This window comes from Pangasianodon hypophthalmus, chromosome 2 (assembly GCF_027358585.1).
Source record: "Pangasianodon hypophthalmus isolate fPanHyp1 chromosome 2, fPanHyp1.pri, whole genome shotgun sequence".
NCBI classification, from domain to species: Eukaryota; Metazoa; Chordata; class Actinopteri; order Siluriformes; family Pangasiidae; genus Pangasianodon; species Pangasianodon hypophthalmus.
The window spans coordinates 10,504,914-10,517,979 of record NC_069711.1 but is presented as its reverse complement, the minus strand read 5'-3'; the positions used below and the strand labels follow the sequence as shown (position 1 = coordinate 10,517,979).

The window sequence follows — 13,066 nt, the reverse complement described above, 5'->3', positions numbered from 1 at the left end:
AGGAAATTCATGTCAGATATTTTCCACCCTTAATTTGATATAGCAACTAATAAAATTCAAGAGAAAAACAAACAGAAAGAATTTAGGAAAAGAAAAATGCATAAGTGTGCACACCTTTGAGTAATACAGCACTCATTCTTTTTGGGTAAGAATCTACCAAATTAGCACATCTTGATTTGGCAATTTTATTCCACTCCTCCTTGCAAAAATGCTCTAGATTTATCAAATTACTAAGAGCTTTCCTGTTCACAGCCCTCTTCAAGTTATTCCACAGATTTTCAATAGGATTTAAATCGGGTCTCTGACTGGGCCATTCCAAAACATCAATTTTCTTTTTCTGAGGCAATTCCTTTGTTGACTTGGATTTGCACTTTGTGTCATTATCGTGCTGGAAGGTGAATTTTTTCTTCATCTTCAGCTGTCTAATAGAGGTCTGCAGATTTTGTGCCAAAATAGATTGGTATTTGGAGCTATCCATAATTCCCTCTATCTTGATTAGCCTCAGTCCCAGCTGAAGAAAAGCAGGCCTATAGCCTAATGCTGCCACCACCATGCTTCACCATGGCTATGGTATTCTTTGGGTGATAAGCTGTCTTGTTTTGCAGAAAACATTTCTTTTAGAATTATGCCCAAATAGTTGGCCTCATCAGGCCCTAACACAATTTGTCTCATGGTATGGGGTGATTGTATGTATGTTATGGCAAAGTTTAGACAGGCTTAGATGTTTTATTTTACTTCCATCTAGCCACCCTACCCCATAGCCCAGACATGTCAAAAATATGAGAGATTGTCACAACACAGGGACAGAGCAGTATTTGCTGCATATTTCTGCAGCTCCTTTAATGAAGGTGTCTTGGCAGCCTCCCTGATAAGTCTCCAGCCTCCACTGTGGTGCCTTCATGGTGTTCCATGCTAAATTCATTTATAAATTCCTTTGTACCCCTCTCCTCACCGATACTTTTCAACAATGACATCCCGTACATGCTTTGTAAGCTCTTTGCGGACCATGGCTTTAGCAGTTGGATAAAAGAAGATAATTTATTTATAATTTATTTTATAGGTCTAGTTTTAATGATAATTATTGTATATTTTGGTAAAATTTTACACATAGCAGTTATGGAGGCGATATGTTATCACTATTATTTAAATAGAAATGGTTATTATTGTAATGTTTTCCATTTATAAGAACCTTTTTATTTATGAGCATTTAAATGGAATTATAGATATATTCCTAATGTAGTTTCCTGTAATATACTGAAATAAGGTTTTTGATAGCATCAAATAAGCTATTTATCCTTACAGCACTCTTACTAAACAGTCAGTAATGTTATATGTATTTTTTTCCCAGTGGAATCACAGAATGTAGAAAACTCCAAAACCATTATTCTCCTGGATGAGTTTTGAGGCAAGGAGAAAAATACAGCCTATGATCCATTATTATGTAGGTTTTTATTTATGTTTTTTGTGCAGGGTGTCCCTTGACAGTAGAGGGGCTAAATATGCGGTGGTGTTGTGGGGTCAAGCATGTTAGCACACACATAGGGAGTACAACACTAGACGTGTTTTTCCAGTGTCTGTCTGACTGTCTGTCTGACTGTATGTCTGTCCGTCTGTCTGTCTCTCTGTCTGTCTGCTTGTCTATCTATCTTTTTTATGCCACTTAAATAAGAATATGTCTTTGAATACCTATGGAGTCATATTTCTATTTACCCACTGCACAGAGTTTCTTTATTTTCTCTGCATCATTTAAATAACCGTACAGTGACTGAAAGTATACTAAAAGTTATTTCAAGAATTTCCTTTTTTTGTACAAATCATACAAAAAATGTTCTTTCAAGTGAAATCTACCAAGGATCCTTCAAATAGAACAAATTGTACATTATATGGAAATTAATGAACACAGCAGTAAAAAAAACCTGAGCTTTAAGGGTAGCAGATGAATGAACCTTATCCATTTAAACTGTTGGCAGGGGAACGCACCGAATTAACAACAAAATTTTGTAACAACAAAATTGGCATTATTTTATTAATTTAACAGCACAAAATAGCAAAGTGTGATTAAATAGCGTATATCCTGTGCATGCAGAATGTTTTCATAACTGCAATTTTGTATCTTGTGGCTACATTAACTAAAAGTTAGCACACGATATAAAAAAGTAAAATGCAAAATATTAGGACAAATAATGATGTGGAAGCCATATTGTTAAGTTGAACCAAATTTGCTGTGATTAAATTAATGTGATTATGACAACTAGGACTATTCCTGCAGCAATATTTTGGCAAAGTACTAGACTCCTATTAGATGTTTATTTCAATTCTTCTCATTCATACATCATCATATTAGTCTTTTTTCATTTTTTGCATTGCTTGTATGCTACACCATATTACATTTTACAGCAGAGAAAAAAAAATCCTTTTTCAATCCACATTTTTTATACTTTAAATTTTCAAACTAAAAGGCAAGTGCAAGTGTTTAAAGGCAGTGGTCTAGATGCTATTGAAAAACCCCTCTTGAATGCTTCTACTCAAAAAAAAAAATAAAAATTGGCAATCTTGGAGGAATGAAGTACATGCAGATGATTTGCATAATCTGAATGGGCTGCTGGGCTGCCCAGAAAATTGACTTAAGCATGTGTGTAACCAACTCTGAATATGAGAAAATTTCCCCATGTAAATATATATTAAGTAATGTCACTGACTTTAGCCACCAACTTAAGACTGGTCTTTGTCTCATTATTGGTCTTGAAACAAGCACAAATAAATCAATACATTTTTAATAACATTTTCTGACATTATATTTGAAATGCAAACCAACTTTCCCTCTCCTTTAGCTCTGAATGCTGGTGCTTTCTCACTGCAGTCTGCTTAGGTTTGCAATGCTAGCATCTTTATCTATGATCCATTCTGGATTTCTAAACCATAAAGAGTTTTCCAGTGAAACCAAGAAACTAATTATTCATGGTCTTGTCTTAGTCTCAGCCTGTAAAAGTCTTAAACTTGTCTTGGTCTCAGTTGCTGTGGGTGTTTGTCTTGTATTTGTCTTAGCTGAAATGGTCTTAACTACAACATTGGTATGCACTGATTGGTTCTGTGTCAGTTGTGATGCACCAAACAGTGTCACCCTCTACTTTCAGTCAACTCCAGCATGTTTTGCACTATCTGTGCATATGGAATAATAAATATAATAATGATTTATGATAAGGGTAAAGTGAATATGACTTGTATAATGATGTGATACAGTTCCATAAGCCTGGGGAAAATATCTAGTATTCTAAAGTAAGCTAAATTAATGTTGTGATTTTGATCAGTTCTCCGTAGGGGATATGACCCTTGCTGTTTTTAAATATACTTAAATTGAAAAATGACCAATGCAACCCTTCTTTTTCAAACCTGAAAGCTAAAGTGTGACCTTAGAAAGATTTAACATAATAAATTGTGCTTATTATAGCATGGCACACTTTTTGTGCCTCCTGCTGCATCCTCAGTACTAAGGCTATCGTAATTGCTTGATGATAACCTGTAGCATATTGTTATGAATAGTGGCAAGTTGTCCTTTCCCACAGGGCTCTATTTGTACAGTAAATTGGTTATGGAAGAGAGAAGAGACCAGAGAGACAAGGGGGGATGGAGGTTGTAGTTTACATATTACAATGAGCATTAACTTTGCCCACACTCTCTGCTGGACAATTAATCACATTGATAAGAAGCAAAGAAAGCAGCCCTGTGGATGAGCCAGTAATTAGAGGCATTTTTGCTCATATGGCCAGCCAAACATTTGTCCTCAAATTCCTGTTAGTCCATTCAAATGACAATCTGTGCTCATTCATGATGCCCTTAACTGGCCAGGTAAAAAGGTACATCTGGAATAACTCCTATTAAGTAGGTCACAGGATTCTTATTTTCCGAATCATGATAATGTCTGTGATATTTTATTATAATTTGTTTAAAAGGAAAGAAAATGAAATGTTTACTTATTATTACAAGGTAGGCTATGCGAGAAATAATGTCTACAGACAACGCTAGGTGAGTGAAAATAACAGCTATTGCCCACTGTGTTGTTATTGATGATCAGCTGTTGTTGGTCATTGCAGTGGTCATTTTCTCCACTGCAAACTTACTCCATCCAAGCTAACTAATGTAGCTAGCTAATACACTTAATTTAAAATCAACTCACTAATATTATAAAGAAAAAATCTAGTAGTCTAAGCGCATGAACACTATTTAATGAACACTATTTAAATTGGGGAAACATAAACAGAGCTAAATAATATGTTCTTTGTTGACCCTGATTAAGAGTAAAGGCCAAATCACAAAACTATACTTTCTAAAAAATCAAAATCTACAAAGATGTCATTATCGTGCACCCTGTAACTGGATACCAAAGTGTTTGTATGCTGTGATACTCATTTTGAACCAACATGAGGAAACAAAATAAACAGAAATATACCGTTTAAAGTGACCTTCTTCCATCTTCTTTTGGTTGTGTGCCACTTTATATCCATTCTGTTGTATTAGCGCTTTCTTCAGGACAGTTTGGCAAAAATTCAGTAAAATGGGAGATTTAGATTAGCTTGACTGAGAGGGGAAGTTTTCAGTGAGAGGGAATCTTTTGAACTAGCCTTCATTAATTATTTTTTTAAAAATAAACAGCTAATATATCTCAAACCAGAATTCACTTCCTTATAACTGATAACTGAATACTGTTATAATTAAAATTTTAGTGTGCCATCGCTTGTTCTCCTGCCAGTAGCTCAGACAGAAACACAGCAGAGACGTGTGTCTGATATAGAAATCTGTTGAGTACCAAAAACCATGTACTAAAAAATGGTATCAGTGCATCCCTGATAATAATAATAATAATAATAATATGTTCCAATAATATGAATGCTTTATGCCTTTCTAAAACTTAAGGTAGCTGTACAAAAAAAGAAAAAGAAATTAAATCTTATATTTTTACAGTATTGCAACAACATTTTTTTTCCTGACAAGAATTTCAAACATAAGAAAGTACAAATCCTAGTTTATACTCTGTACAGGATTGTGTACTTCGTAAAGTTGCTTACTCACTGTATAATCTCATAACATATACAGCAGGCCCAATTAAGCAAGCTTTGTTCATTTGCCATCCTTGCTCTCGGTATTCTCACACACAGCAGCTCCTCAGTTCAGGTTTCTGGTGCCACAGCAGTGAAATGAAATTAGCTTTAGTTACTAAATGCATGGAGTTTGATCCAATTTAAAGGATGGCAACACAGCATATTTGTTTTTTTTTAAAGGAGAGAGTCTGAATCAGAGAAGAATAGAGAAAGAAAAACAAAGGGGACAGAGATGTAAAGAAAAGACCTCATGTGACAGCTTAAAAGCCAGTTTGGCACAGGGATGTAGTGCCCCATCTACTTTAACAGGGGGGGGGGGTGGAAGGGCGGAAAGAGGGAGTTTACACCGATCAGCCATAACATTAAAACCACCTGCTTAACATTATTTAGGTCCCCCTTGTGCTGCCAAAACAGCTCTGACCTGTCGAGGCATGGACTCAAGACCTCTGAAGGTGTGCTGTGGTATCTGGCACCAAGACATTAGCAGCAGATCCTTAATGTCTGCTACATAAGATGTCTGGTTGGATTTCATGTGTATTAAGAGAAACTCTGAATCTGAAGCAAGCCTTGCCAAATTCTAATCAAACCTCATCATGTTTACCCAATAAGACCAAAAAAAAATGCAGCTTGTCATTTTCCTGAGAAACCATGAAGCCCTCCATCCTGAGGATGTTTCCATGTCAGAAAACTTTAAGGAACAGCTTCGTCTGTGACTATTACAAAGTGCTGACACAGGAGAGTCCTTCCAAAAAAGCTAAATAAATGTCTCTGCACAGAAAACTTTGCCATGTCAATGATTACGCAGGTTTATGTTGATCATCCATCATACTAGTATGAAGTATTTTAACAAGTGCCTTAATAATTAATAATATATTAGAATAAGTGGATTAATATAAACTTTGCAGGTAAAACTATTGTCAGAGTCAGGCTGCTTCATAAAATTAATCAGCATCTTCTGAACAAACAAAATTCAGCATTCAACAGTGCTGTGGTATAAAATCTTTGTCAAAACTTGCACAGCCTACTGCAGTGGTCACTGATCCTCATCCTGGAGAGTGATTTTTGTTGTCTCCTGTAGTTCCTGTAAACTCAAAATTGACAAACTGGATCCAGATGCACAAAATATGGTCTACGGAATTAGACAGATTTCACAGTAAGGTAATTTGAAATATGCTGTCATTATCAGTCACTAAATTACCACAGCTTATGACATGTTTTGTAAACATTGCATGTCATAAGACATAAGAATCCATGATATTCACTGGAGCGCAGCCAAGACAGATATATTTCACACAGCAACCCAGTTTAATCTGCTAGACTGAAACCTACTTGAAAGAACTTAAACACACACACACACACACACACACAAAATACAGTATATCTACCAGTGTGTAATCATGTTCCTGTGCACTTGTTGAGCATGTTGAACCCTTGAAGTGGTTAATGTTTACACTAAATATTTAATTTGGTTCCTTCATTTAGAAGCTCTTTCTGTCCTGTGTTGTATTTTTATGCAAGCCGCCAAATCGATGTGTATCATATGTGCACGCAAGATTCCAGGATAACGACCCTGGATAAAATTGATCAAACATGTCCAATTACAGAAGCACTGTGATTACAGTGAGTTGTGCTCATGTCAACTTTACTGGATACATTTAATTTTCATGCATTTAAAACAATGTGATTATTATTAATAGGGCGCGTCTATGTTCTGAAAGCTTGATTCACCTTTGATTCATTTATTAATGCCACAGATGCACGTCACAGTAGATGCAATAAACCCCCACGTTATGGTACTGAATGACAAAGCTAAGCCTGAGGTCTTTTTTTCTCTCTTTACCTTCACACTAGAGTGACTCACAGCAGCCATGGTTTGAACGCACCCACATCTCTAATTAAATGTTTAGTCCAATTAAGACTTAGCTTGTGCCAAAACACATCAAACATTTACTCATTGTATCACACCATGATAGAAGATAGAAGTCAATGTCACAGAATGAATGAAAGAGTGGAGGAGGAGGAAGAAAAGAAGAAATTCTGATGGTGGAAAAGATAAAACAGAAGTATGGAGAAAGAGTACAGCACAGCCAACAGTAGTGTGAGAGGGAAAGTAAGTGAGTGATTGTTGATACCCTTATACTCCCCTGTCCTTTCTGGTAACCCACTGTGAATTTTTAAAAAAGAGAGCACACACCATGCACTTCTATGTAGCTGAATCATTCGCCTGGAAGTGGCCTCTAATCATTCCTTGTAAAACCCACCATCTCCTCATGTCCTCTTGAATGGAAAGGACACACTGAAACCCAGAATATTCCCTGCCCCCCTTTTCTTCCTTGTCTTCTCCCTCTGTTTCAGATCAGATTTCTTCCAACTCTTGACCTCTCTCCTAATCTGGCATTGTCTCCTGGCCTCGTCTACATTCAGACTGACACATGGAGCAGGCTTTCCAGAATGCCATGTTTGACTGGTTACCCCGTGGTATTTGGGCATAAGAGCCCGATCTGATGAAAAGAGACAGATATCATATAGTGGTGTGTGTGTGCAGGAAAGGCAAATACTAAGAATGGCCCAGGGAAGAGAGGGCTGTCAACTCTGCACAAGACATCAAACAGCACTGAGCAACCCTCACTGACATATCACAAGGACTCTGTCCTCCCCTGGGACTGTTCCAGGCAGATGAATAATGTTAGGGAAAAAAAAAACATGCACATGCCTGTGCACACATATGCAGGAGTGTGTAAACAGACAAACGGCTTAACACTATGACAGATGCATGAATTAGAACAGAGAAATGCACATGGACTAAAATACATAACCATATATACACACCTAAGTGCAAATACTAATGAGGAATCTATTGATCTAACAGTTTACTTTGTCTGCTAGGCATGGACAGACAGCACTCGTTTTTCTTCTAATTTGGCTCTTTGGCTCAAGAGACTGCTATTTCCCCTCAGAGAAGAAAGCAATCTCTCTAAACAGACTGCAGCACTCTGGAGAATGTGCTGGGGTTTTGGAAATATCTCTCTCTCTTTCCACCAATCCAGGCCTAGTCCAGAGGTCAGAAGGGGAGCGTTAGATAAAAATTTAATTAGTGGATCAGGCTTGAGGGAGCAATAGTTGTTACTCAATACACTCCTACACACTCTTTTCCTTTATCCCTGTTCCTCTCTCTCCCTCTTTCTCACTCACTCACACACATATATATGCAAACACAAACTCTGTACCTCAGACACATAAATTACCCATAGGGCCTCAGCATGGTATTCCAAATATCAATTGGATCACTGCTATTGTTGTTGTCCTTTGCTGTTTGCTTGTTATGCTATGTTTATTACTACTACTACTACTACTACATATAATGATAATAATAATAATAATAATAATAATAATGATAATAATAGGGTTACCAGGTCCCACCCCTAGAGCCAGTCTTGACGCTGGTGTCTGCAGGTGAGCATCAGGTGATTTGGCCTCCCTTGTAATCTATTCGGATGAACCCGAAATGGCGATGTGGAGCCATCTTGTGGGCTCACCACCTGTAAGATGAAGGGTGGGGGTCAGATGCAATGCTAGTTGGTGGGCAGTCATGTGATGGACAGTCATAGACAGACTAGATAGACCCTTGTTGTAATAATAATAATAATAATAATAATAAAATTATTATTATTATTAGTAGTAGTAGTAGTGTGACAGATCTACAAAAGTTTTGGTAATGCTAATTTTCTTTGTACTCATGTGCGTATGGTGATGAAAGCCAATCACCCATGCAAAGTGTCTGCATTTGGTGACATCTACAAAACTCCCTAAAATGTCTTCTGAACAAAAAAAATATATATATTTTATATAATAGTGTAACAGCACCTGAAAACACCAGAATTTGGACCCAAATTACAGAAAAAATGAATTAGGTGTGAATTAAGTGAGGTGAAAAGAAAATGGTTTGACATGAACATGGAGAAAAAGATATATACACTGTACCCAGGTGATCAGAGACACCAAGCACATCACGCAAGGACACCGCTATGTTTAACTGTAAACTGTCTTGGCAACTGTGGCCTTGTGTGCACTAATGTGGAACATTAATACCACTGACAAGTGAAGTGAATAACATTGATTATCTCGTTACAATGGGGTGGGATATATTAGGCAGAAAGTGAACAGTTAGTTCTCGAAGTTAACGTATTGGAAGCAAGAAAAATGGGTGAGCGTAAGAATCTGACTGTCTTTGACTAAGGCCAAATTGTGATGGCTAGACGACTGGGTCAGAACATCCCCAAAACGGCAGGTCTTGTGGGGTGTTACCGGTATGCAGTGGTTAGTACCTACCAAAAATGGTCCAAGGAAGGACAACCGGTGAACCAGTGACAGGGTCATGGGCGTCCAAGGCTCACTGATGCACGTGGGGAGCAAAGGCTAGCCCATGTGGTCCAATTCCACAGAAGAGCTACTTTAGCACAAATTGCTGAAAAAGAACACACAGTGCATCGCAGCTTGCATTTCATTAAACAAATAGATTTAACAAAATGTTGCTTACATTTGTGCATGCAAACAAAATAAATAAGATATTTAAATTTTACAGCATATAAACTTGCAGTACCTCATCACCAAATATATGATTCGAAGCCTATCAGTCGATATTCTTATGCATACATTTACTCAAAATCAGGAGCTCTTCTTTGTCAAACTTAGAAAATTTTCAAGAATACCAAATTTCTTGTCTAAATGCTCCTACAATGATTATGAATTTGTTTGTATCCAGCTTGATAACTGAGACCCCATTTTCCTTTGATTACATCAAGCTCAGTTTACATAAGACAAGGCCTTATCAGTTTTAGAACAAAACTGAATTGTGTTGTAAAATACACCACTCTTACAGTCATTTGCTCAGCAACGCTCTCATGCAAAATAGCACTTGGTAGCACTTGGCTCAGTCCTGCTACAGGAGTAAAAGCTTGGCACGCTTGCTGCACTGCCATGATTACTGCCTTTGGGGTTGCTAAGTCAAGGCTAAAAAACATGAAAGTTGTGGAATTTTCCAAAATATACTATGTGGCAATTAAACTGCATTTCAGAGGGGAGGCCCCACTTTCTCAAAGAAGCACCAATGTTGTTTTATAACATAGATATAATTGTTGGTCATTCTAGCTGGCACATTTGCTCTTGTGGCAATTGTTTGCTTTTTTATCTATAATGTACCACAGTATTCATTATTGTTAGATGTAACTTCCGTACAACTCTCACCTAAAGCTAGGTGGATCTAATGCAAATTTACTTAGTGAGGCATGTTTGCATGCACTTGAGCAATGCTTTAAATTTTAAAATCTGAAAAATGCTGACTTTATTAATATATGTATTATTACAGAATATTTAGAATGAATTTCATTCACATTAAAGGCACATTTAAGTGGCAGAATCACTTGTCTGGGACTTACCAGCAGCAGCAGCTTCTAATCAGACGTTGTGGACACAGCCAAGTCCCCCAGGATAAGGGACTGACACCCAAAACTTCCTCCCTCTTTCTAGATCTCTTCCTTTAATCTTTTTGAAGCATGCCACTGTCAAATTTGGTTGTACAGAGTTTCCTTTGAGCATAAACACTCCTTGAGAAGTATTTTGTCCTTGGTGTCACTTTGCCAGTGTGTGTATAAATGTGAATGCCACTGTGTTTCATTATTCTCTGCAAGTACTCTTCCCTTTATTTGTCTTATTATATGAGTGTCCCTCTCTGACTTTGTTCATACTTAAGGGGTGGGTAAGATTGAAAAAAGTGGAAGATTTGCTGGGGGAAGTGTTTCAGTCCTGTCTAATTTCCAATTTGGATTTCCCTGAAGAGTGACATAAATACTGCATGAGCCTTTTGAGAAGCGTGTAATGAGAAAAGAGCAATAAGCAGCCATGGGAATTTCACTTGATTGTCTGTAGTGCTTGCTTATTCTTGTCCCTTCCCTCCCTCTCTATCCATTCATCTCGATCCATTCTCTCCTTTCATTCTTTTAAGCACATCAATCTGTTACTTTCTAGAATCTGCTAATTTAATAAGTGGAGATGATTTCAGAAAACATCCATTGCAAGCACTCCCACTTTCTCTTCTGTATAACCCACTTTCACGCTCACCATCCCTGATTTACAGCTAGAATGTGATTCATTAAAGAGTGCAAGAGCTCAGCATAGTGCTGGTAATAGAGAGTCAATGTGCAAATTACTATCATGACCAAGTTCTGTTATGAGAAGAAACCGACAGAAGATTTTCCTTTTTTTATGTTGCCTTTTGTGTTTTCATTTACCCTCTTTTTCGTTCTTTTTTTTTTGTCTTTCAGCTCATTCACACCATCAGCGTTGTGGACCGTGATGAACCTCAGTCGGGCCATCGCTTCTATTTCACACTTGCTCCCGAAGCCTCCAGCAACCGCCATTTTACACTGTGGGACGTTAAAGGTGAAAATTATGATCAGTCATTATCCTTTAAAAAAAAAAAAAAAAAGAAATATAGCCAAATAAATCAATTGTTTAGTAGATGATACTGGACAGTATGGAATGGGTGATTATTATGCTTGCTTCTCATGTATTCATTAGGACTGTTATTATTTTTCTTTCCTTTAAAATGTTGAAAATGGAGTAATAGTTATAACAGCACAGTAGTCAAAACATCGCATTATTTGTGTAACTGTGCAGAAAATGCGATAATTATTTACACACTCACGCTTTGCCAACATTTTTTTGTTTTTGATTGTTTTGGGCCTTTTTATGGCATTTCCCCAAATTGAGCTCAACATGATTGTGCATTAGTGTCAAGAGTTTTACAGATGTGCGAGTGAATGTGACACATGGCAAAACCAAGATTGATACTCATCTGACACAATGAAAATGTCAACTCAGGAGAGCATGGAAATGTCAGCTGAGCTCCTGAGGCCATCCAGGAGTAGAATGACATGAGCACATGCACACACACACAACTGCATGGACATACCAGAACTTTGCATCTTCGGGGATTTGTGCACATTTGTTAAACATACATATGAGTTCTATACAATGTAAACACACTCTAGCAGACAGAAACGAATGAATGAGCAATGTTACCTGCACTTTGTGTATAAACTGTGCTGAAGAACAGTCACAGACCTTCACCAAGACTGCACTTACATATCTGCCCTCTCTGTCAACTCTCTTTTGCTCTGTCTGTCACTTTTCCTCTATGTCTCTCATAATGACACGTTTCTATCCACTTTTTTGCCCCCCACTATATATCTGATTTTATGGACACACATTTGTCAACCTGTCACATTAGATCTGTCACTTTTCCCTTTGTATGGCAGCTTTCGTTGCATTTCACCTCCTTGTATTCTGACACATGAGGACAAACATGCCTGAAAAAGGCCTAGAAGTGAATCAAACTATTGTAACGACTCATCCGTTCCAAGATATCATACTGTATTACTGTTTGGCTGTGTGTTTTAAATGCCAATGCCCAGTTTCTTTGAAAATGACTTTAGGCACATTTGATCGAGGAGTCTAAACAAAATAAATGAAATTATGTAATTAACTTGTGTGTATGCTTGTAAAAAGTGACAGTCAATATACTGTATATGGTATTAAAACCATCTCCATTTTCAGTTATAAAATTAAGTGTTATGGTCAGAATTACATTTTATCCAGTACAATCTCTTATAAGTGTTAGTATAGAAAAAATACAAAGACAGTTATTTTATACTGCTATGAAATGCTGTCAACCTATAACTAAAGATAATGTGGTTACTGAAGATGAATGAATGCACAAATACGTGGGAACCTGCATTTAATTCACGCAGCCAAACACATTTTCTTCAGTCATTTAGTGCCCCAGCATAATCACATTTTGTGCTTAATGGTGAGGAATCTAAAGCAGATTTGTTCTGCTTCTCAGAGCTGTGCACTTCACTAGTTAGGTTTTTTCTCCATGTAAATCATATAATTCTGTAGACGTTTACTGA

The 13,066-nt window shown here is 37.2% G+C and overlaps 1 protein-coding gene across 2 annotated transcripts in view; it reads left to right on the top strand.

The window, feature by feature from the left end:
* LOC113532783 (cadherin-22) overlaps positions 1-13,066 on the top strand; it is a 190,811-nt gene that overhangs the window by 165,031 nt on the left and 12,714 nt on the right. For both annotated transcript variants that reach the window (XM_026924421.3, XM_053229740.1), the window contains one exon: positions 11,417-11,534. In XM_026924421.3, the coding sequence (XP_026780222.3) occupies positions 11,417-11,534 (118 nt within the window). The remainder of the gene's footprint in view (positions 1-11,416; positions 11,535-13,066) is intronic.